Raw genomic sequence first — 23657 nt, forward strand, 5'->3', positions numbered from 1 at the left:
AGCATCCAAATAGATTCAGAAAAGCTTCGGCCATAAACTAAACAGGCAGCCGATACAGCTGCCTCCAGCTAGTAAGTCTGTTGGGGTTGGAAGAGGGGGGAGAGAAGGGGCTTGGGGGAGGGAGGGATTGGGGCTGGAACAAGGTGCCAAGCTGTGGGGCAGGGTTCACGTTACGGGGGGGGGGGGGGTGGGATGCGGGTGTGGCAGCGCTGGGAGTGGGAGTCATGCTCTGCTGCTTGGCCACTCTTGCCTGGAGCGAGCTGTGCCTGCATGCCCTCCCTGCCCCCCACCATGCCAGCTGGGGAAGTAGTGGCAGGGCAGAGTCCCTGCTCCCAGGGCTGCCATGCCCACATCCAACACCACCCCACCCCGGGCAGCTTGTCCCAGCCCTAATCCCTCCCTCACTATCCTCCGAATTGGCCAAATCCAAATCTGAAGCAAATACCTGCCACTTTGCACAGGACTACTACCTAGTAGCTTTTGTGAATGCTTCCCAGTCAAATATCCATATCCCAATAATACCACCACAATTGCCATGATTTGGCACAACAGCAAGACTGGCTGTCATACTGGCTTAGATACCTTCATCAGGGATGTCCTCATCTTGAGCTGGAGATTGGACTCACAACTCAAACTTGTCCTGCCATAAAATTCCTTCTTTCAGATCACAAGGGCTACAAGAACTTATTCCTATCTATACCCACCTCTATTTCAAAACAGAGACAACAAGACATAGAAGCTTGTACTTCTATTTTGTAGGATGAAGACTGAAAATGATCGAGTCTCCAGAGCTGTGAACTCAGCAGTTCTCACAAAAAATCCATTCACACCATTTTTGTTCATTTGCTGTAAAAAAGTCTCATTCTGTAGGTCCTGTTGCATTGACACCAGGTAACCACCTGTGTCTCAGACTGGAGAGCCAACTCTGAAAGCCAGGAATATCTTGCTAAGCCCTAATGCAGGTTCTGGTTTCAAGCAGAACAAAAAGGCAATTCTCTTATTACAAGTTTTAGCTAAAATATTGACCCCTAATTAAACTAAGATCCATTTATATTCCTAGACATTGCTTGTCTCAATTTCAATACCTCCCCACCACTCCGAAAGCCAACAGCTGACCAGAAGATATCAGATCATTCAATTTGTATTGTGCACACTCTGCATACACGTGCAAGACCCCTATATAAATAATTACAACAGAGTGTGGTGGGACCAAAAGGTTTATTATAATGTAAGTTTGCACTGTTCCTAAGTGGCAGTCATTGGTGAAATGGAGAGCATTTCACTTACCATTCCCTGTGTAGATGCTGCATACAAATTTAAATTAAATTGATTGACAAATATTTTCACTTTCTTTTTTTTAGGATTATTGCCCAGAAGTCTTACTGTTCAAGCCTCACAGGAAGATGCAAAATCCTCTAAAATAGTTTTTCTATGGCTACAAATGTCATGCTCATGTATGTGGTCAAATATATATCTATCCTGAGTGCCTATATGGCCCCCTGGCCATGGCATCTGAGAATCACTCTGCAATTTATCTTGGAAAGCCTTAAAGTTAGGGAAGTGTACTCATTTTACAGATGGGAAATTGGGGTACAGAGGGCTGAGGTGATTTGCCCCAAGTCTCACAGGAAGTCCACAGCAGAGATGAAAACTGAAATCAGGTCTCCTTTCCTTTGGGCTAGCCATCAGACTATGGTCAGTGACCTCTCTGGATCTCTGTATCTGTGTGGAAAAGTTCTACTTGGAATATTATTTCTATCTTATATCACATCATTCATTTTCAAAATGTCATTTGCCTCCATTAAGAGCACCTGCATTCAGAAAAATGCAACAAAAAGGGGCAGGGGATCACAGCACTGGAAAGGGACCTCAAGGATCATCTGAAATGAATTCAGGAATATTATTGCTAAACCATTCCTGTCCTTGAAAAACAGCCAGGTGAAGGATAGCAGGGCTGCACCATTAGCTGGTATAAACTAATGTGCTGCTCATTTAAATTCAGCACTTTTTTTTTTTTTTTAAGTCAACCAGGAACATTTGAAAATCCCACTCGTGAATCCCGAAATATGGATTTAGGAACTCAATTCCTGGCTCCTATGTTTGAAAATTTTGGCTGATATGTCCATGACAACTTACATGGTAATCCATTAAAAGAAAAATATTATTTAAAAGTAAAACAGAAAACAACCTTTGGACCAAAGTAATCCCCAGCATAATTCCAACAAAATCAAACACTAGGGTCCTATATCCTTAATGACAGGTCGACACTTGGGACACTTTACTGACTACTACTTTGGTTAAACACACCTAATGAAGATGCAATTTATACTGGCAAGACAACCTCTCTACCCCACAATGAGCCAAAAATGGGCTTATTGACACTTAAAAGCATTTGCTGATAGCTAAATCAATACTGATAGTGTTGGAGTCATGCTGTAGCTGTGACCATCCAGGAAATGAGGCAAGGATTTTTTGTGGATACTATCTTTTATTGGACCAACTGCATGATTGGGATAGATTCAGAAAAGCTTTCCAATGCAGCGCATTCTTCTTCTTTAGGTTTGAAAAAGGCCCCTTCTTTCAGATCTAAAAAAGAATGTATTGTATTCAAAAGCTTGTCCAGGTCTATCCCAACCATGCAGTTAGTCCAGTAAAAGAGATTGCTCACAGAAATCCTTGCCTAAACCAGTACTGCAATACCAGAAAGCCCAACTGGTAAAACCACAACTTATTATGATAAAACCGTTTCTGGAATAGCTTCACCCAGTACCGTGAAGAGCGTAAATTAGGCTGGCAAGAGGACTTTTTTGAAAGAATAACTGTCTACACTAGCTCTGCTGGTTAAGGCTTTGATATTTTTCCATACTTGCAACCAACATATAGCTATAGCCTCAAAACTTTAAAAAAAAAATGTAGACCTAGCCCTAGCTATATCAACAAAGGCACAGTTTTACTTCTATAACTGCATCTGTACCAAGAGCTTTCGCCAGCACAGGTCTGTTGGTCAGTGATCACATCTCTCTACCCTGCTGAGCCATGCAGTTTTAGCTTCCAAAAGTTTCATGGCACACACCTGGCTTAACTACAAGTTGATAGATATGGAGTTTTCCTAGCAGTAACTCCATCTTCATTCCTAATACCATTCCCTGTGATGAACTCACGAATTCAGTACATCCGTGTAATCTAGGTAAAGAGTTAACCGTAGTTGATTCCATCATGAAAAGACCTCTCAGTCCGTCTCCCTTCCACCCCAGTGCTGAACTGTTGAAGGAAAGAACAGGAAACTAGAAAGGCAATTATACTAACAGCAGGGATTATCTTCAAATGAAGGGCATATAGATTGCACATTCTAAGGGGAAAAACGTACGAATTACTAACAGCATATTGGTGCAAGAGAGAGCACTGCTACTGGGTTCTTAAGTCAGTAAGTGCTACATTACAACCTGTGTAAGTGCCATTTTTTGACTGTACTACAATAAAATGTCTAGAAAATATTAAATTCCAAATAATTACAAGAAAAAGATCAATATTAAATTTAAAAACAAACAACCCCTCACCCCCAAAAAACCAAAACCAAAACCCCAAACCTCCTACCCGTGTGCTATCCTGGAGTCTTTCTTCCAGTTAGAGATGGGAGAATTCAGTTAAAATAACAAGCAATCTGTAGTTTTGCCCCTCTTTCACTGGCGCCTTGCCTATTCTACAGAATATCTGCCACGAGAGCTGTGCTGACAAAACTATGAAGACATGGTCTATACTGCTCTGAGCCTTTTACACAGGGTGGGATATAAACCCAAACAAACAAACAAACGTTTTTGTTTCTCACTAGAATAGCTACAGATCTCTCATAATTATGTAAACGAAGGTGCCAAAAACCTGCTTCTGTTAGCTTAGTACATGCCAGGGGCTATGCCAACATAGTTATAGGGGCTCAGGGGCATGATCTTTTCACACCCCTTAGCTGAAGTTACGATGCCAGCAACATTTTGTAGCATAAACCTAACTGTTAAGATTCCCTCACAATACTGGCCAAAGAGCAAACCTAGCCCTCTCCCTAGACTCCCCATCTTCCAGCTCACTCACCCAAAAGAAGAGATGTATGGAAGAAAAGTCTGTTCCTTTTTTGCTACAAAGATTTGGGAACAGGTCTTGGAAAAGAAAACTGGTGCTGAACCATTTCTTTTGCTCTTCTGATATGTTTCCAATCTTGGCATCACTATATGCTGTACTGGATCTTAAGTCAGGTGACTCCCATGCTTTAGGAATTTTTTCCCCCCTACATTTGTGCTTTATAGGGAAATGTATACATTTTTTCAGTAGGAATATAGGAATTGCAACAGCAGGTCAGACCAGTGGTCTAGTTAGTCTAGTGCCTTGTTTGTGACACTGACTATTACTAGATGCATCACGGAAAAGTGAAAGAAATTCTCCATAAATGATAATCTATCCAGAAGGGAAACATCTTTCTAATCTCCACCAGCATGTGGTTTGTTTATGCCCTGAGGCATAAAGGAATATATTCCTTATGGTGTTTATTTTATTCACTGTAACTATAGCTCCCAAGAATGTTTAATCTTTTTGATAAGTGGTGAAGGTCTTGTCCTTAGTAGTGTCTTGTAGCAATGAGTTCCACCAGCTAATTGTGTGCGTGTAAAAAAATATTATTTTTATTATTTTATCAGTGTTAAAATGTACCTTGATTTCACTGATTTCCTGTGTGTTTTATGAGAAACGGTAACAGCAGAACCAATTCTTCACATTGCTCTTTAATTTTATTCCTTTATCATGGCAGTATTGATCTCCTCTCTAACGTCTTATCTCAAAAAAAGTCACTTGGGAAAGTTAATTTGAGGTAATTTTTAAAGGAGATGACTTGAGCTACGTTAACATTTTCTGCGGATAAGTATTCACAATTAAAGCAGTGTTAAACCAATTTAAATACTTTCAGAGTGAATTAAATTAAAATCAAATTAAGGTCACTTTAATTCTGAATAAGTGTCCATGTGGGGGGTTAACATAGTTAAAGTAGTACACTTTAAATACAAACCTCCAATTAATGTGAATTAATTTTCCTGAATGTCCTAGTATAGATGAACCCTAGCTAGATAGCCCTCCTCCTCTCCCCATCCCTGAGATTTTTTAAAATTGATCCTGATATTCAAGGCCTTTCATGCCTTGAAACATCTTTGCTGTTATTTCCTGTATCCTTTCTATTTTTGTTCTCTCTTTTGTGGGATGATAGGATGAGAATCAAACACTGTACCCCACAACGAGAAAATCCATTCAGAATCCAGAAGAGTATCTTTTTAATGCAAGAGACAAATCACTGGAGTCAAGTCCAGCTGAAAACAGCAAAGTTTAAAAATTACCAACTCCCAAAGGCCAGCTCACTGTTTGGGGGAAATAAACTGCTGGTTTCAGTCCATTTTGCACAAATAGCTTCAGCACATCGCCAAACTATTGACCCAAAAGTGAACGGGCATGGAGTACAGTCTAACCTTCCAGCCAACAGGGGAGGACTCTCCAGAACAGAAATGGGACAATATTGACAGGTGTGCACTAGCACTGAAAGTACTGTAGGCAAATAATGAACTTCAATTTCTTCAGGGCTGTCAGTTCAACAGCATTTACAAGAACTTTATCTGCTAAAAATAATCACAATGTTTTGAAGATAAATATTTGCCTCTTGGTAACTGAATATCCCCTTGTCTAAGGCTTTTGTTAGTTGGAATAGACTAGAATAAAACATCTAACAGACAAAACTGTGATGTTTTAACAGCAGTCTCATTCTTGATTTACACCAGATTACTCCCAGGGGCTTATGAGGCCAGTCATATCTGGCACAGGACACAGACTGAGCCAAAGGGAAAGCAGAGATGAGCTGTTACGCTGCACCACAGACATACATCACTTGGAACAGTTCTAATGTGGTTAAAACCTGAAGCAGACAGATGTACAAGTCTGTTAAACTGGTTTAAAGCCACTTTAAACTGTTCAAATGTGTTCCCAGAAAATCAAGTACTATTTTGAACTGGTTCAGTATTAAGTATTCTGTGACATGGGTCTCGTTCATCCTCCAGGCATCCCACACTACATTGCTCATAATTCCCCATAACTACTGTAGCTACTGCTCTGCTCTGCAACCAGAACTCTACTGCCCCCTTTTTCTCCTCTTTTGTTGGCACTATTGTTTTTAGTCAATGAGCTCCCTTGTCTTGCTTATTCAACAAAAGCTATCTTTCTGCATCCTCATTCCCTACTTGATGCTGCCTGTCATCATGCCCCCCTCCCAGCCTCTGAGAACCTGGAAGCGTGAGTCTAAGCACTCCCCTATCCACCCAGAAGTCATGCAAACACAGCGTAGACTTCAGTCAATTCCAAGCTATTGACGTTTATTGAACTCCTGTTTAGAAGAGAAGAAAGCAGAAAAGAGAAAAGGACCCTAGTCAAAGGTCATCCACTCCCCGCATCCAGTCATTCTGGCACAGTTTTGCTGTGGAACTGCATTCCTAGTATCTACCAAATTAGGTTGTTACTTATTCAAGCTCGTGCCTTTCTCAACCAGATGGGCTTGAGGGTACCATCCTGCCCTTCCTTCTGCTACAAAACTTTGATTTTCTTATGCAGCTTTAAATGAATAAAAGCCTGCTGCCTCTCCTGTTAAAAGGCAAGCCTGTCCAGATGCTCACATCTGTATTAGCACTGCCTGTGAATCAGCAAAGAGCCAGTAAAAGCATCATCTGATTACAAGTCTGGCATGTTTCCAAATGTAATGACAGTGTACATTGGTTTTTCCTTTTTTTAAACAACCTTGGTGAATGCTTCCCTCACTTGCGCTAGATCCCTGTCCTAATGGAACAGAGTAATGAAGCTCCAGCCATTAGGTAATTGCTACCATGCATTATCTGTTCTGCAGTAGCACCTATGAGCTCCAGTCATGGAGCAGGATCCCGTTGTGCTAGGAAGCAGTTTTAAATTTGATTTCCTTTCAAGCAGCATCATGCACCACATCTTCATCTCAGGCAGACATTAATTTCCATTCAGCTTGCAAACAAACCCTCATATCACAGTTTAAAAACAAAACAAAACACAGCTTCTCAGCAGAAAAAAGATTCCTTGTTTTCTGGGCAGCTTAAAGTGGACTTAAACAAGGCAAACCGTCAGAATTTGGACTGGGGCACAGAGTGCTTGCTTCTGCAGATTACCTTTCTCTGCTTTTTTGATTCAGTCACCATGTCTTATCTTTCCATTAATCTTTAATATGCCTTTTAGTTAATTCCCCAAACACACACAGTTTACATGACAGCAGGGCAGAGTGTTAAAGCTAACCCTGCCTCTGACAAAATGGGCAAGGGTAAAATAAAAAAAACCCCTAAAGAAACAAGGAAATATTTAGAAATTTAAAAATAAAACAAAACACTACAAATATTAGCAGACATCCAGTAAGCAGGGGAGAACAATGAGAAAGTGCAACAGGGAAATTAGGTAATGTCTTTATGTTACTCTTATGAGATTTATTTTCTTCTTTTTTTATCCCCTCCTTCCCATCATGGTTTCACTTTGATGGAAACAGGCAATCCGATTTCAAAATTAAAGACTCTAAAAACGAGAAAGAGCCTCTCCAGGCTGATAAAAAGGACATGGCTAGATTAAAAGCTAAATCCAATTTAACCCACCCACTAGAAACAGTAATTGAATTACATTGCGCCTCAATATGATAAGTTTGAGGAGGGGGTGGTCCTGCAAAAAACAGAAGGAAATATGCTGGAAGAAACCACTAAACAAATGACTGCATTGTGACTCTGGCTCAGCCCCCTCCCACAGGGAGTTTGATAAGCTGCTGATTGCTTCTAAACCTCTACTACCAATGTTAGGAACTGATTAAGCAGCTTAAAGGCACTGGGGGCTAATAGACTGGCCCACCAGGGAGACTGCCGTTTCCATTTAAGCAGCTTGCTACTTCATGGCTTGATTATTAAAGAAGGGACCGAAGAACATACTGACAAGCCATGAACACAGTTTTATTCTTCCAATGACTGTCCTCCCCCAACCCTTTTTTTTTTTTTTTTTTTTTAAATATGGAGTAATTTCTGTCTCAATGTACTCAGCTATCTTGCCGTCTTCCCTCTTTGCTATGCATCTCCATATATTTACTTGTACATACAGCTTGATTTTCCTTTCTTGCTTACTGCCACCCCACTTCTTGTTCCATCTGTAACGTGATGTACAGGTACTATACTATACTACAGGCCATTCATGTAGGTCGTTCAGCAGGAACTGGGAAACCAGAGAGTGGTGCATATCTTGGAGGTTACAGACAGTTACAGTAAACTAAAAGGGCCTCTTTGTATGTCTAATTAACTTCATCAACATTATTACCGTTATTGTTATTACTATTATTACACTAGTATTATTACTATTAATTTTTTCACTGCTCTAGTCTTTAGGACCAGAAGCTCCTGTTCCCGAGTAGCTCCCCAGTGTGCAAGGTGCTGTACAACAGAATAGAGAAACAAGGGGCCACTTCGAGTGGAGAAGATGCTTCACCAGCATGCAGGGTGACAAGAGGAAGGGAAGACCAGGTAAGCAACAATGTCCGGGGAGCAGGGGGCCACAACTGTCCTGGGAGTGGGAGGGAGGCATGTGCACCGTCAGGAAGCCTCAGTTGCCTCTACACTAATGCTCATAGTATGGGGAGTAAGCAGGAGGAACTGTGCCTCCTGATTGCAAGTAAGAACCCAGACTCAGTAAGGCTCAGAGAAACCTGGAGGGACCCACCTACAACTGGGCAGCAGGCATTCGGGGATACACCCTATATAGAAGAGACAGGACAGAGAGGAAAGGTTGGGGAGTTGTGCTGTATGTCAAAGAGCACCTCACATCATCAAGTATTAGCTTCAGGGTAGAGGAGGGTTGGGCAGAGACACTATCGGTCAAATTACAAGGGGGGCGTGGCGAAAGGGACCTTACGGTGGGTGTCTACTACAGACCATCCAACCAAGGGGAAGAGCTGGACCAGGACTTCTCCAGTCAGCTTATGGAGGTGGTTAGGTTAGGATGTTATTGTCATGGGTGACCTAAACCACCCAGACATTTGCCGGGAGGAGCAGACAGCCAGGTCTGACCACTCGCGCAGGTTCCTGGCTGTATTACAGGATCTTCACCTTATCCAGGAGATGCACAGCCCCACTAGGGGTAATGCCTTGCTGGACCTGGTCCTGGCCACGGGGGATGATCTGGTGAGGGGACTGCAGGTCCTTGATCACCTGGGCAATAGTGATCATCACCTGCTGGACTTCATTATTCAACGCAGGGTGACAAGGGCTCAGACCAAGACTAAAGCCCTTGACTTCAGAAAGGCCAACTTCAATGAGTTTAGGAACTAGTGGTGGAGGCACTGAAGGCTCAGAAGGTAGAGATGGGAGTCCACGAGGGATGGTCATACCTTAAGGGGGCGATCCTCCACGCCCAAAGGGTAACAGTCCCTGAGAGAAGCAATGGGGGGAAAAGAGCGCTCAGAAACCCCCTTGGCTCAGCAAGGGCATTCAGCAATGCCTGAGGACTAAAAGGGAGGCGTACAACCAGTTGAAGGGAGGAGCTATCACCAAGGAGCAGTACTTCTCAGCCTGTGAGGGTAGGAGGGCTATTAGGAAGGCCAAGCCAGAGATGGAACTCAGGCTAGCGTCCAGGATTAAGGACAACAAAAAGTCCTTTTTCAAGTATATTGGGAGCAAGAGGAGGGCACCAGGCAATGTACGGCCCCTGCAAGATGCAAACGGTAATCTTGTGGCTACACCAGGCAAGAAAGCTGATATTTTTAACAGTTTCTTTGCCTCTGTTTTCTTGAACAGGGACCGGGACATCCCACCTACCAGAGGTAGGGACAAACTTGGGGATAACTTTGTCAGTCCTTCAGTCAGTGCAGATGTAGTTAGGGATCTTCTGGAAGGGCTAGACATTTTTAAATCTTCAGGTCCAGATGTCCTCCACCCAAGGCTGCTGAGGGAACTGGCAGGGGTCATCGCAGAGCCCTTCGCCCAGCTGTATGAGCATTCATGGTCATCTGGCCAGGTGCTGGGGAATTGGAAACTGGCTAATGTGGTCCCAATTTTCAAGAAGGGGAAGAAGGAGGACCCAAGTAACTATAGGCCTGTAAGCCTCACCTCAGTGCTCGGGAAGATCTTGGAGAGAATCATCAAGGAGCATATCTGTGGGGGGGCAGCAGGGGAAAATCATGCTCAGGGGCAACCAGCATGGGTTCATCAAAGGCAGGTCCTGCCTAACCAACCTGATTGCCTTTTATGACCAAGTAACTAAATCTTTGGATGATGGTGTCACTGTGGACATAGTTTTTCTGGACTTTAAGAAGGTCTTTGACACTGTCTCTCACCTCATCCTCATCAATAAATTAAGCGACTGTGGCATTGATGCCTGCGCAGCTGGATGGGTAAAAAAATTGGCTGATGGGGCACACCCAGAGAGTAGTGGTGGATGGGCTATAGTCAACCTGGTGAGATGTGAGCAGTGGAGTCCCCAGGGCTCGGTCCTCGGGCCCGCACTGTTTAACATTTTCATCAGTGACTTGGACAAGGGGATGGAAGGCATGCTGTCCAAGTTTGCTGATGACACTAAGATGTGGGGCGAGGTGGAAACGCTTGAAGAGAGAGACAGGCTGCAACTAGATTTAGACAGACTACAAAAGTGAGCAGATGAGAACAGGATGGGGTTCAACATAGACAAATGCAGGGTGCTGCACCTTGGGAGAAGGAATCCTCAGCATACATACAGGCGGGGGAGTTTCCTTCCTGAAAGCACAAAGGCAGAAAGGGATCTTGGAGTCATTTTTGACTCCAAGATGAACATGAGCTGCCAATGTCAGACCGCAGCCAGCAAGGCCAGCCATACCTTGTCATGCATTCAAAGGTGCATCTCAAGCCAGTCCAGAGAGGTGATCCTCCCCCTCTATGCGACTTTGGTCAGGTCACAATTGGAGTACTGCGTCCAGTACTGGGCACCGCACTTCAAAAAGGATGTGGCCAGCCTGGAGAGGGTTCAGAGGAGGGCCACCTGCTTGGTGAGAAGGCAGCAGGACAGGCGCTATGAGGAGAGACTGAGGGACCTGAGCCTTGGCAAGAGGAGACTTAGGGGGGACCTGGTGGCTGCCTACAAACTCATCAGGGGAGATCAACAGCAAATAGGTAGAGCCCTTTTCTCCCCAGCAACACCTGGGGTGACAAGGATCAATGGAAATAAGCTGATGGAGGTTTAGGTTAGAGATCAGAAGGCAATATTTTACAGTTAAGGTGGCCAAAATCTGGAACCAGCTTCCCAGGGAAGTGGTCCTGGCTCCTACTTTGGGCAAATTCAACAGGAGGTTGGATGACCACCTGTCTGGGGTCCTGTGAACCCAGCATTCATTCTCAGGCTAGATGATCTGTTCAGGTTCCTCCTGACCATAGCTACTATGAAACTATAAATTCCTACTTGAAAGAACTACCCTATAAGTAAATATTACTTTTCACAATATGGGGTAAAAAGCCCCATAACCACCAATTTCCACCTCCACTGAGGCTTACTGTACATTATGAAGCAATTTCCCTTTGGGCAATGTGAATGGAATATAACAAAATATTAACACTAAACATTATGGTTGAAGTTACAAAAAACAAAAAGCAAGAAAGTTAAAGTTAAAATATGGGTGCATCCATATGAACCCCTCATTCAAACAGTACTGATGGTCTATGTGGTGATCAACATCTAAGGTTGGCTTTCAACAGGGAAAGCTCCAAATGCCTAAATTTGCCTACACACAGATTTATAGGCTCCCTGTCATTCTCTCAGCTGCACATACCATAAAGACTTTGACTCTGTGTGGTCCAAATGCTGTTGTCTTCACTCAGGAAGCACAAGCTTTTCCTGTGTAAGGGCTAAACCTTTGCTCTTAGGCTGCCATATTCTTGTATGCTAATCTTGAATGACCATCTATAAAGTTCTGAGTGAGAGGGGTGTCTTACTAACCCTAGCATGTTTAAACAGCAAGGCAAGACATGCCATTATTGGCACTGGCCAAGAGGATAAGGAACCAGTTGGCCAACAGAAGAAAGGTACGTTCAGCCAAAGAAACTTACCTGCTGGAGGTCTGCAAGGGAATACAGGTGGATGTGCTGAAGAAGGTACTCTCTGGGGAAGATTCTGAAAAAGAGGAGAAACAGGAGTGAGTGGATGTCAGGCTTTGAGAGAGAATATCATCTCTGAGAAGCTCCAACAAGCATCAACTATGAGTCTTCAGTGGGAAGCCGTATCTTCTCCCCCAAAGGTTACACAACCGAAAGGCTAGATCGAGTGGCAGAAAGGATCTGGAGTTTTGTTACCCTCAAACACAGTCTGCCTTCCCAATATTCTTTACCTGCTATTTTTACCTTCTCCCACATAGCATCTTGGCTCTTCTGCAGCGGTTAGTTTAAGTGTGGGCTATGATTATTTAGATCAGATGAAATTCTTGCATCATACACAGAGGAAGCATTTTAAGCAATTAATTTACTCATAGAAGTATGCACTTAACATGGATTTGAGGCTTTGGTAACAACAAACCTGTTGAAGACTAGGCTAAAAATTGTCTAACAACATTGTTTAGGAAAGTATTTTTTCCGAGCTAGTTATAATGGAAAAAGCCCCAGTATGCATACAGTTATACTAGTGTAAAAGGGGCTTACTCCTCTTTCATCAAGAAATAATTGCACTGGTGCAATCTTTACCCTGGCATATTTGGGAAAGGAATATTCTCCTTTCAAGAAAAAAGATGTCAGGTGAGACCAGCGAGACTCTTTTCTTATAAGCTGTATAATAAAGCTAAGTCATGTGACTGAGCAGATAAATCAATGAATTAGAATTATTTGTAAAACTGATAAATATAGAAAAGTTGTAAGAAATACACTTGACTTTGCAAAAAGCAGTGGATATTTTCAGAGTAACTGTGTAGCTCCCTTGAAAATGTTAAGCAGCAGGAAAAGAACTACAAGTACATTTAATTAAAAATGCATATCAAGATTGGTTATAGGAGAAACAAACAACACACTAGATTAGTTTGGAATCAGCATGAAGGCAACAGTCTCACAATACAAAGGTATCCAGTGCAAGGGATATAACGTCAAAAGCAACTAAGCAGATCCAGAAAAGGAGCCATTCTGCAGCACATGCCGTGTTCTGCAGAAATTGCAAAACAAGTACAAAACCAAAATATATTCATTAACATGCAGCTGAAAAGCAAAAGAGAAGCAGAATTATTGGTAGGGCCTATTAATCAGAATAAAAAGCAAGGTTCTTTCACATATTAGGTTTCAATAATGGAACTAAATGAGCTATTGGAAACACACAGGGAATACAAAAAAATATGTTACTACTATTCAGAGGGTGATGACATAAAATAATTTAAACATTATATTGGAAGTCACTGAAGAGATGTTTGGAGCTGGGAAAATATAATTAGGTAAAACATAGATCTAGTTAAAACAGCAGAAGTGACAGATTCTGCACTGAACTGCACTCTCTGGACAAAAGAAACCGGAAGACTAGCATAAATGAATCCAAGAAATAATAAAAACACCCAAATTAATCTTGCTTAGTTTTCCTAAAAAAATTGAAAATTTCAAAGTTGTACAAGAGAGACCTGAATACGCAATGCCATCACAAGGAATGGAAATTGGGTCCTAAATCCTTGAGAAATTTTTGGGTTCTTTTTCCCAAAGCTAACAACAAAACTTCAGCGTCACTTTTTTTCCTGGGTAAACTGCAAAAGCAATGTCTTGACCATTTGTGGCTATTACGGACTCCACGGCAATTTTCTCAATGAGAATATTTTTAAGTATATTTCAACTCAAGCAATCAAATCATGTCTACCTAATTCCTAATCACAGTCTTAGTTGGATAATGGATTCTTCATTTCGTGTCTTAATGTATGGTTTAAACTACTGTATTTCCCTTGCCAGAGGTAAACGTATTTCAGTTGTGGGCTAAACAGCTATAGGTGTTTTAAGACTCAGTTAAATGGAGGTGTGAACCATGCTTAGATATCTCTGGCATCAATCATAAAATAGTACAAAAATAGCTAAGAGACAGTTCTGGCAGAAACAGTCAAAAAACCAAATCTAAACCTATGACTTTGGTCTGTCATATTTTCACACTGGACAGATTATCAAAACTGTCAAAAACCATCTTCTGACAAAGTCAGATCTAAGCAGCATTTTGCATCAGTTAACATTTCAGTCTTCCTAGAATTTCTTTTATTAAAGCATTCCTTCTTATTCTCTGGAGCATACACTCAGTATTCCCAGGAACTGTGTTATGCACCAAAGTCTTTAAAGAACTGCTTCTCCTAAGGAAAACAACTGACTAGCGAACATTTTTCCTTTTCAGGTTGTTGAAAGTTTTTATTCTGAAACCCCTGGTAGGCAGCAGAGGTCTATAGCCATGTACAGATGTTTCTACTGGGAGAACTGCTGTGGTCCTGGGTAGAAGTCCAAAGTGTGCACACATCCAATATTTTTCTCCTGGAGCAAAAATTATTAATTTATCTGGGAGAAAAATAACCCAGGAATAACTTGGATTAAATCACTCCCAGAGAATTTCTCTTGGGAGACTGAATGACTGCATACGTTCTCTTGGCTTAACCCCTACTGGGGATCAGGAGTAATGCAGTTAGGAGAAAGGCTCCTGTGCCTTCCTGAGACCAGGATCACCCATCTGAAGAAGGTGCAGGAGGCAGCTAGAGTTCCAGTGGGGGGGCAAGGTGGGGGCATCCTTTCGCTGTGGCATAGCAGCCTGCCTCGCCCTGCTCTGAGTCAGCTGGGGGCCCTGGCTTCTGCTTGCCACCCACACTGCCTAGATGACTTAGAGCAGAGCAGGGTGATGCTGGCAGCTGCCTGGCATGGGAGCCTTTCCCCTGGCTCCACTCCTCTTAGCCCCCAGGAGAAGTTAAGACTGGGGAAAACATTCAGTCTACCAGGAGAAACTCTCCTGGGTGAGATTAACCCCTAGCTGTTCCCAGGTTATTTTTCTCCCCTGGAGCAACCATTTTTGCTGCAAGAGAAAAATTTTGACTATCTGCACACTTTGGATTTCTACCAGGAGAACAACACTTCTCCTGGTAGAAACTGAATCTCTTTATGTGGCTGTTAACCACTCCTGTCTCCGTGCAGAGGCTCTTCTTCAGCTGCCAACTGCTACTTGACACCCTGGCCCCTTTCCAATTAGGGGAGAAGACAATCTGTCAATTAATGAGGCTCCGCTATTGTCGGGGGTGCCCCCCCTGGAGAGCTTGCCTATGAAGCTGTCCATACATGGGGCTGGAGGAACCTCTGTACAGCCCACATACTGAGCTATCTTCCGTAGACATTCAGTAGAAATAAATGTCTGTACACAAACAATGACTGATATCAGTGAAAATTCATACGGCATCTGAGTTAGAGAAACATTCTATTGCACGTAAACCCTGCTCAATATGCAATAACACATGTGTAATTCAAACTAAAAAGAGGACTGACTCCTCTTAACGATATATCACCATTTAAGATATCCTCAGCCATTCCCGTGCTGCTCCTGCCCCTTTTCTATGATCGCATATTAGTTTGCGGATCTCACTTTCCCATCAACATACTTCTCATTATTTGGCAGTGGCTAGTCCTGGACAGAAGAGCCAAATAAATATCACCCATTCCTCCAATTTCAACTTGACAGAAAGAAGCTGACAGCACTTTCCTGCTCTTAGGCAAGACATACATGGCACATCTACACAAGATGGTTACTGTGTGGTAGCAGAATAACACTGTGCAGTAGCATGTCTGTTAATAACTGTGCTAATAAGCTACTGCGCAGTTTTATAAGGTTACTGTGCAGTAACCACCATAAAACATGCACTAGCAGTATTGCATAATAAATGTAGTTACTGTTCATTCAGTTAGTACTTCATTAAGGAAGTACTAACCTAAATGTGCAGTAACTACATTGTATTAATGAATGTGTAGATGTGCCCACGCAGAAGCTGCAGTACAATGGCATGAGTAAGTGAAGTGGCACTCAAGAGACAGGTGTACTTATTTCTATTACCATGGAAACTGAGGAAAGAAAAGGCTTTGAAAAGCAATGTTAGACCAGTGTTATATTTATATGATCCCTTCTTGTTGACTCAGGCTGGATATGAACAGCCAGGTGGCTTGAACCTGCCTGCAGTAACAACCTGCAGTAGAAAAAATTATGACTCGAGCCATTCTCGTTCTATAATCATTCCACTGTATGTTGAACACCCTCAACTCCCAAAGTCCAGAGTTGAGGTTACTCAACCACTAGAGGATAAAGCCTTCAGACTGCTTAAAAGTTGGTGGCCTGGGTCAGTGCACTGTGCAGTTTTAAGCAAATTACTACAACTGAGTGGAATGGGGGTAAATGTACTTTTCATCACACTGCAGTTCTGGGGAAGGGAGACCTTGAAGCATGTCTGCACTAACCTTAAACCAGAAGACTTTACTCCTGAACTGTGAAACCTGTTTTCAAAATATCTTAGCTTATTAAATGGTGTTGAATAAAAAGTCAATCTCTCCAGAAAGGTGCAAAGCGGGAGAGAGAGTGACTGTGCAATGTAGTAAACTGCTAAATACAGCACCCATCGTTATTAAAATGCAACTATATGAGGACTTGATGCAAACAGAAGGAAAAAAATGGATGGGAGGAATGAAATGCAAGATCAACACTTAAACGGAGTTTAAGCTCCATCATCAGCTTTAAAAAAAAATCACACTGCTGTCTGAAAATGTGGCATTTTCTACAATGATATTTGGTAACAGCTAAGATGGATGCATTTAACTATCATTTGTGAAAGTTGTTATTTTCTGTGTGTATGCAACAGCCCTTTGGGTTTGTTTCCTGTTCCTATATGTAGTTAGGTCTTTGTCCTGCCTAGGTCAAAGCATGTCTGGATTTTTGCAGGTTCAGCCTTCCTCCCTTGATAGAGATTCTTGGCCAGTCTCCAAGGAGGAACAGTAAAGACATGTTATAAAATGATCTTGAAAGGAAAAAAAAAAAAAACCAACTCCTCATGTCAGACGGTCTTAAAGGTACTCAATCAGGTACTGGAATCTTTTAAAAATATAGTCAATTCAAAAACATTCACATGCAGTATCATTTTCTGTTGATTTTCAAAAGGGGGGAGGGATAAACTGAGGTAGGGAAATAGCTGGCAAATTCTACATCAGTGATTCTCAATCAGGGTGCAGGAAGACCAATTTAAAGGGGGTCATGCATTATTAGCACAAACCAAACATGGCTAATACGAGCACTGTCAGGCGTGCAACACTTACATGCAATTCACAAGATAAACCCTGAGATTTTAAACAGGAATCCAGACTGTCAAAAACATTCTGACCTGCTGTGGTCTGGGTTCTTTGCAACTGAAGAATTATTCTATTATTTTTTCTACAGACAAAAAGGATCAAACGCTAAGAGCTGGAGTTTTCGGCGAGGTGCCCCCAAGTCTAATGAGGGGTTCCCTGAATCTAATGAGGGGCACTTTGAACCTAGGCAGGTTGAGAATCACTACTTTACATCCTTGGGCTCACCAAAGTAAAGACCTCGTCACCTGCTGCCCCAGCACATGACCCTGGGATCCTTGAAAGGCAAATGGTACCGCAAAAGCACACTGACACTTATTCTGAACATTTATACAATTTGGAAACACATAGCTCAGTTTCGTCACTGCTGCAAGATGGAGGTGTTAGAACTGTGTTACAGGATTGCTTTGCTGTAACCAGGTCACGAGTCATGGTTAAGTTTGCAATGTACAAACTAAGTTCAATGCTAACAAGTCCTTCAGCACTGCCATTTCCTGGGAACAATGATTTAAAGTCTCCAAAATGCCGTAGAAATAAAAACAGTCCATGCAAGCATGGGGAGAACCTCAGGGACTTCAGATCCAACAGAAACAAAAGAATTTAGCATTTCTTGCAGCCTTCTAAATTTTTTAATTTGAGATTTTTCTTTTATACAATGCTATGTAATCTGAACTACAACAGTTACACAAGATAGAGTCAGATATTTCATCCATCCCCTTGCTGTGATCTTATCAGGTAAGTATCTGCGCAAACAAAAGGTTATCTTGCAGTGTCCTCTTGCAAATAGAATCACTGATAAGGTTATGCTTTCTGCATTTAGACAAAGTTGCAGTGTTTGTAGCCATGGTGCTTTGTTAGCAGTAAGTAATCTCTTTGCATTTAAAGTCTGTTTATCATCAGCTTGAGTAATTTTTCTCCAATGGGTTAAATATCCTGACAGCTCTGCTAAAGCTACAGCAAATTAATCTGCCTGAGCCTGACACTATAACCAAAGTACAAATGTGATAAGCAGAGCAAACCCTTCTTTTACACTGCAACCAAAAGAAATCAAGTTAGTTGGCAGGTGGGTACAGCCAGGTCCTTTTGTATAAAATAAGCCTGTGGAAAGCTGCTAAAAAAAAATAATCAGAAAAAATAAGCTGGCACCACCATATCCTGTCCTAGCCAACAATGTCTTATTTGACCAGGTCTACAGTTTTATGGTGTTACAGGGTTTACACCAATTCTCTCATTTCCAGATCACAGCAGAACAGAGAACTAAGAAAGAAAAAGTATTTTTCCTACTTCCTGTGGGTTTTTCGTCTTCTGCCTAATATGACCTTGGGAAGCTTTACATCGTAGGAATAAGAGTGTGTGGGAAAGAGCACATTTAGCACAGTGCCAAGTAGATCTCATTCTGGCTTCAATGATGCTGTGTTCTGTTCTTCAGCCATCCTATTTCACCAGAACAATTTGGGGTATCATAAATTAATTTCTATGCATGCCAAATATCTAGGAAGGGTTACATTTGGTACCCATGTGGATAGATCAGGGGCGGGCAATTATTTTGGCTGGAAGGCTGCTTAATGAGTTTTGATAAGCTGTGGAGGGCCACAAGGGTAGCCCAGCCCCTTGACAGGTGCCCAGCCCCCTGGTTGCCATCTTGTGACCAGAAGTCCCTTAACTTTTGTCACCAGAAGTCCCTCCTCTTGCTTTATGGAAGTACTCTTTGGGGGGTGGGGGGGGGTGTTGCCATATGAATCAGAAAAAAACTCCCAAATCATATACTAAAAGTCAAACATCTGTTACAAAGAATCAGAACTAATGGTAGAGGTGAGTTCTTTTATTAGATCAACCAGAGGTTTGCAAAAAAAAAAATTCTTTATTTGCAAGTGTTTGGGCACAAGCACCTCCTTCAGTCAGGCATTGAGGAAATATTGTAAAAAGTTCTCCTAGGCAAAAATGAAAGTTCATCTTTCATAGGAGAGTTGAAGGTGTGGTAAAATCTCCTGTTTGGAACAGTTCATTTTATGCCTGATTTTTTTGTCATGATTTGTGTTTCTGTAGTGTTTGTTAGGGTGCCCCCCTCATATCAGGGGTGCCCCCCCTGGAGAGCTTGCCTCTGAAGCTGTCCATACATGGGGCTGGAGGAACCTCTGTACAGCCCACATACTGAGCCATCTTCCTTCTGGAAGAAATTTCTTCCAGTAGAAATGAATGACTGTACACAAACAATGACTGATATCAGTGAAAATTCATACAGCATCTGAGTTACAGAAACATTCTACTGCATGTAAACCCTGCTTAATATGCAATAACACGTGTAATTCAAACCAAGAGGACTGACTCCACTTAACGATATATCACCATTTAAGGTATCCTCAGCCATTCCCTTGCTGCTCCTCCCCATTTTCTATGATTGCATATTAGTTTGCAGATCTCACCCTCCCATTAACATACTTCTCATTATTTGACAGTTATAACACTGTGCAGTAGCATGTCAGTCAAAAACTGTGCTAATAAGCTACTGTGCAGTGTTATTAGGTTACTGTCTCTAACCATCACAAAACATGCACTAGCAGTATTGCACAATAAATGTAGTTACTGTGCATACTACTTCATAATAGGTAGGGGCGACGCATAGTGGGTGCATGTCCACCCCCTGTGCATGGCGGTGCACTCCTTACAAAAAAGCACTGCCGGCAGCATCTGCAAGCAGTTCACAATTCCTTCTGGCCACTGCTGATGCTCCTAGTGGCGGCTGCGGGTGGTCACCGACCCTTGGTTGGCACTTGCCACCCCCCCAGCCCCACCCCATGACCGCACACTGCGGGAGCTCCCCCACTTGCTGCCACCACGCTCCCGTGCCCTGCCAACCACCAGGAGTTCGAGTCATTCTTGATAATAGGTAAAAATAAAGTCTTACCTCTTGTGTTCTGCATATGTGTGTGTGTGTGGGGGGGGGATGTAGGGTATGTTGCAGGGTGTATGCATATATGTGGGAAGGTTATGGGTCCAAATTGTGGGTGTTTGAGGTTTAGGGATGATGGAAGGTTGGGGGCTGTGGGACCTGCCCCCCCCAATCCCCCACCAGAGCAGACAGCTCCTGGTGGTGGTGGCAGCAGCAGCAGCAGGCAGGGCCCTTGGGGCCCGCACAGGCACTGCCGCCCTGAGGCGCGCAGCTCCAGCCACAGCTGCACGCAGTGGCAAGGAGTGCAGTCTGGCTGGCTTGCCTCTATTGCACAGGGCTCTTTGTGATACGTGCATAGCTCCCAGCACTCGCACACCACCAGGGGAAGCCCCTGCATGATGGAGCTGGCTTCTGCTCCCACTTCCAGCACAGTCTCAGCAGCACACATGGTAGGAAAGGCACAGGCCTGTGGGCCGTATTATGCCCACCCCTGCATCTTTCACTAGACTTCACTTCACAGCTGCCTAGGAGAATAAGTTGTTAATGTTAAGGCACCCTCTCCAGTGGAGTTTTTAGGGGTTGCCAATTCTCACCATTCTATTCTGAGTCATGATCTATAGTGCTTATCTTAAAATCCCAGTTCCAGGGATCATGTTATTGGAGAAAAATCTCAGTTTCAATTTTAAAAACAAAAAGTTACTGAGAAAAAAATGCCTTAAAATTGAAATCAGAATCCTCAGAAGCCAAAAAGCAAATACCAGTCCTCATTTATGGTTTTAAAAGCTCACAGTTTAAGCCAGTATCATGTTTTGTTTGTTTGGTTGGTTTTTTTTTTTTGGAGTGCTCCAAGTGGCAACTCTAGTGATAATAAATGCCTTCACATCTAACAACTGACTACTTCATCTAATTATAAACTGCCAGCACTCATTCCCTGGATTCCTTAAATGAAGGTTAGACTTATTTCAAAAGATCTTTAAACAAGAAAAGCACAGTATATGCTTATTATTAAGTTCCATAAAACTGAACATTCAAGGGCAGACTAATCAAAAAAAAAATGATCAGGCATTAAGCAGAAATCCTAGAACTCAAAGTGGTAAAAACTCTGAAGTGGAGGAGGTCATAAACTCCACTTCTAGGTAGCTAGTACAAGTAAGATCATGAGAACAGTATGAAATTTACTAATTACCGTAGCTCAAAATAGGAAACTAAGTGTCAATGATATTAAGTACAGAACGCAGTGAATTACTTTGGGACAGATGGCTTCAATTTACAAGTTAATAGCACCACCTCTCTTCTGTTTAGACTTCTAACCATCTTAAAATTAAATGAAGATCAATGAGACCTTGATGTTTGCTGCAAGCAGACCCCAAAGTGATCTCATTAGGGTGAATATGGGTAGAACTAATATTTCAAACAATACTCATGGCTAATGGAAATGCAGTTGGGAATCAAGATAAAGTATTCCCAAAGCAATCTATCTTAAATCGAAGAATCAAGGCTAAGTCATGGTTAGATGCCTAATATTACTAATCTATTTGACAGGAGGTACAGATTACATTTCCTAGGCATGGCTTAATTACTAATAGATGCTATGTGAACCAGAGAATTTTGTTGCCTTCTGAATAACAGAATTCTGTGGAAGTTTCTTTTCAAGATATCGGTTCTTTAAATGGAAACTGTCATACAGGCCAGGTGGAACTTCCCCAGCAGAACATTCATCTGGGTTCCCACACACTGGGTCTGTATAATCAAAATCTTCCCCTGTTCCAAGTAAGCACCAGCACTATCTTTTTTTCCTTGGCCTCTTTGGTACATTTCCTAGGCACAAGTTCCACATCTGTTCTTGAGACAGGAACTTCACAGCACAGCTGCCCAATGCTCTCTCAGTACTAGTGCTTAAGCACCCAAAACTCCAACCCTGTGAGCATGGCCAACTAATTTCTTCAGACACCCAGACTTCAGTAAAGATTGTAAACACAAACCTCTCTTTATTTTATCTACACCAAGAAACAAATGATACAGGCAAAGCAAAGCATGCCTACATGCATTTTCCTTCCCCTGTTCCCTCCTCACTTCTGAGCACTGTATGATCTAAGGTCAGAGTAGGAAACATAAGGAATATGTTTTGTTTTGTTTTTCCTCTCTAATTTAGGAAAGTTATTGTTGCAGAAATGTATCAATTGGCTTCCTCTCTTAAATGCTTCTATCTTCTAGTCCGGAGTTGAGGTTAAGGCTATGAATGTAAAACTGAGAATTTAAAAATTGCTAAACTCTAAGACCTGCATTTTAGCCTAAAAGTTTACAAAGCTGAACAGTTTAAAACAACCACAAATAGGTAAACTGTTCAGTTACTGGGAAAAAAATTAGGTTGTTTGTAATCTGGACGTGACAGTTACAGCAAACTAGTTGTAACAATACTCCTCATGAAACACAGAAGCTGATAATGGGTCCTCTGCTGGTTTAAGCTCAATTAAACCATGCTGATTTACCTCAGTTGAGGATGTCCTTACCGTCTCTAGTCAAACTGCTTTTTCTTTGTTTGATCTTCCCTTCCAAATTTAAAAACAGCATGAAATGAGTACCCAGAAATTGTCATTACTCATGCAGACAATGATAGACCAGCAAAATAAACAACTGAACTGGAGCTCTTATGGGCTACAAGGTATTACAGGCTTCTAATATGGCGAAACATTAGTCACTAGCTCTTGAGATTTTTTTTTTAAGCTATTCTTACATTTTTCAGTCCTCACCTCTTTAAAGTTTATAAAGTGGATCAGTCCCAAATTCTCTACTGGGTGCTAAGTTTTAACAAAGTTTGCAAAGTGCCTATGTACATCAGCATTATAAATAATGTTTCCACATTTAAGTCAACTAGATCCTGAGCTAACCTGGGTTATAGCCATCTGGTATTCTTCAGAAATAGCAACTTGTAAAGCACTGTAAACATTTTAGTCGTCCTAAAGGACACCAAGAACTCCCAAATTAATTGCCATCTTAGTTTTGTGATCTGGGTTCAAGAGCAAGGTATAGATTTAAAGAGGACGATCATGAGAATAATATTAATAAAAAAACCCTGCAGGCCAATCTGCTTTTCCCAAATAAGGAAGGCTATCAGTGTCCCAAAAAGCAGCAAGGTGCCAACACAATTAATCAGTCTGTTTTTAGTTCCCTGTAGACAGCAATATTAACAGTTCATTTCAGTTTGTTTATATGGGTTTGACAGGCCTTCAAGATGCTATGTTCACTTGCTAGTGATTAATAGTCATTCATATATTAAGGTGAAGACCAAGCTGAAAAAGAATACCTTTAGGACAGAGAGATAACACTGCATTCTGGATTCCTTCCCCATCCTCTACATTTCTAACCAGGAAACAGTACTAAATTTAGTA

The 23657-nt window shown here is 42.1% G+C and overlaps 1 protein-coding gene across 3 annotated transcripts in view; it reads right to left on the minus strand.

The window, feature by feature from the left end:
• The window catches only part of PLEKHM3 (pleckstrin homology domain containing M3), a 128987-nt gene that overhangs the window by 35132 nt on the left and 70198 nt on the right, over nucleotides 1-23657 (minus strand). For all 3 annotated transcript variants that reach the window (XM_090044853.1, XM_090044852.1, XM_090044854.1), the window contains one exon: nucleotides 12129-12192. In XM_090044853.1, coding sequence (XP_089900979.1) covers nucleotides 12129-12192 — 64 coding nt within the window. The remainder of the gene's footprint in view (nucleotides 1-12128; nucleotides 12193-23657) is intronic.

This window comes from Crocodylus siamensis, chromosome 4 (assembly GCF_052110815.1).
Source record: "Crocodylus siamensis isolate JL-2025a chromosome 4, ASM5211081v1, whole genome shotgun sequence".
Lineage (NCBI taxonomy): Eukaryota > Metazoa > Chordata > Crocodylia > Crocodylidae > Crocodylus > Crocodylus siamensis.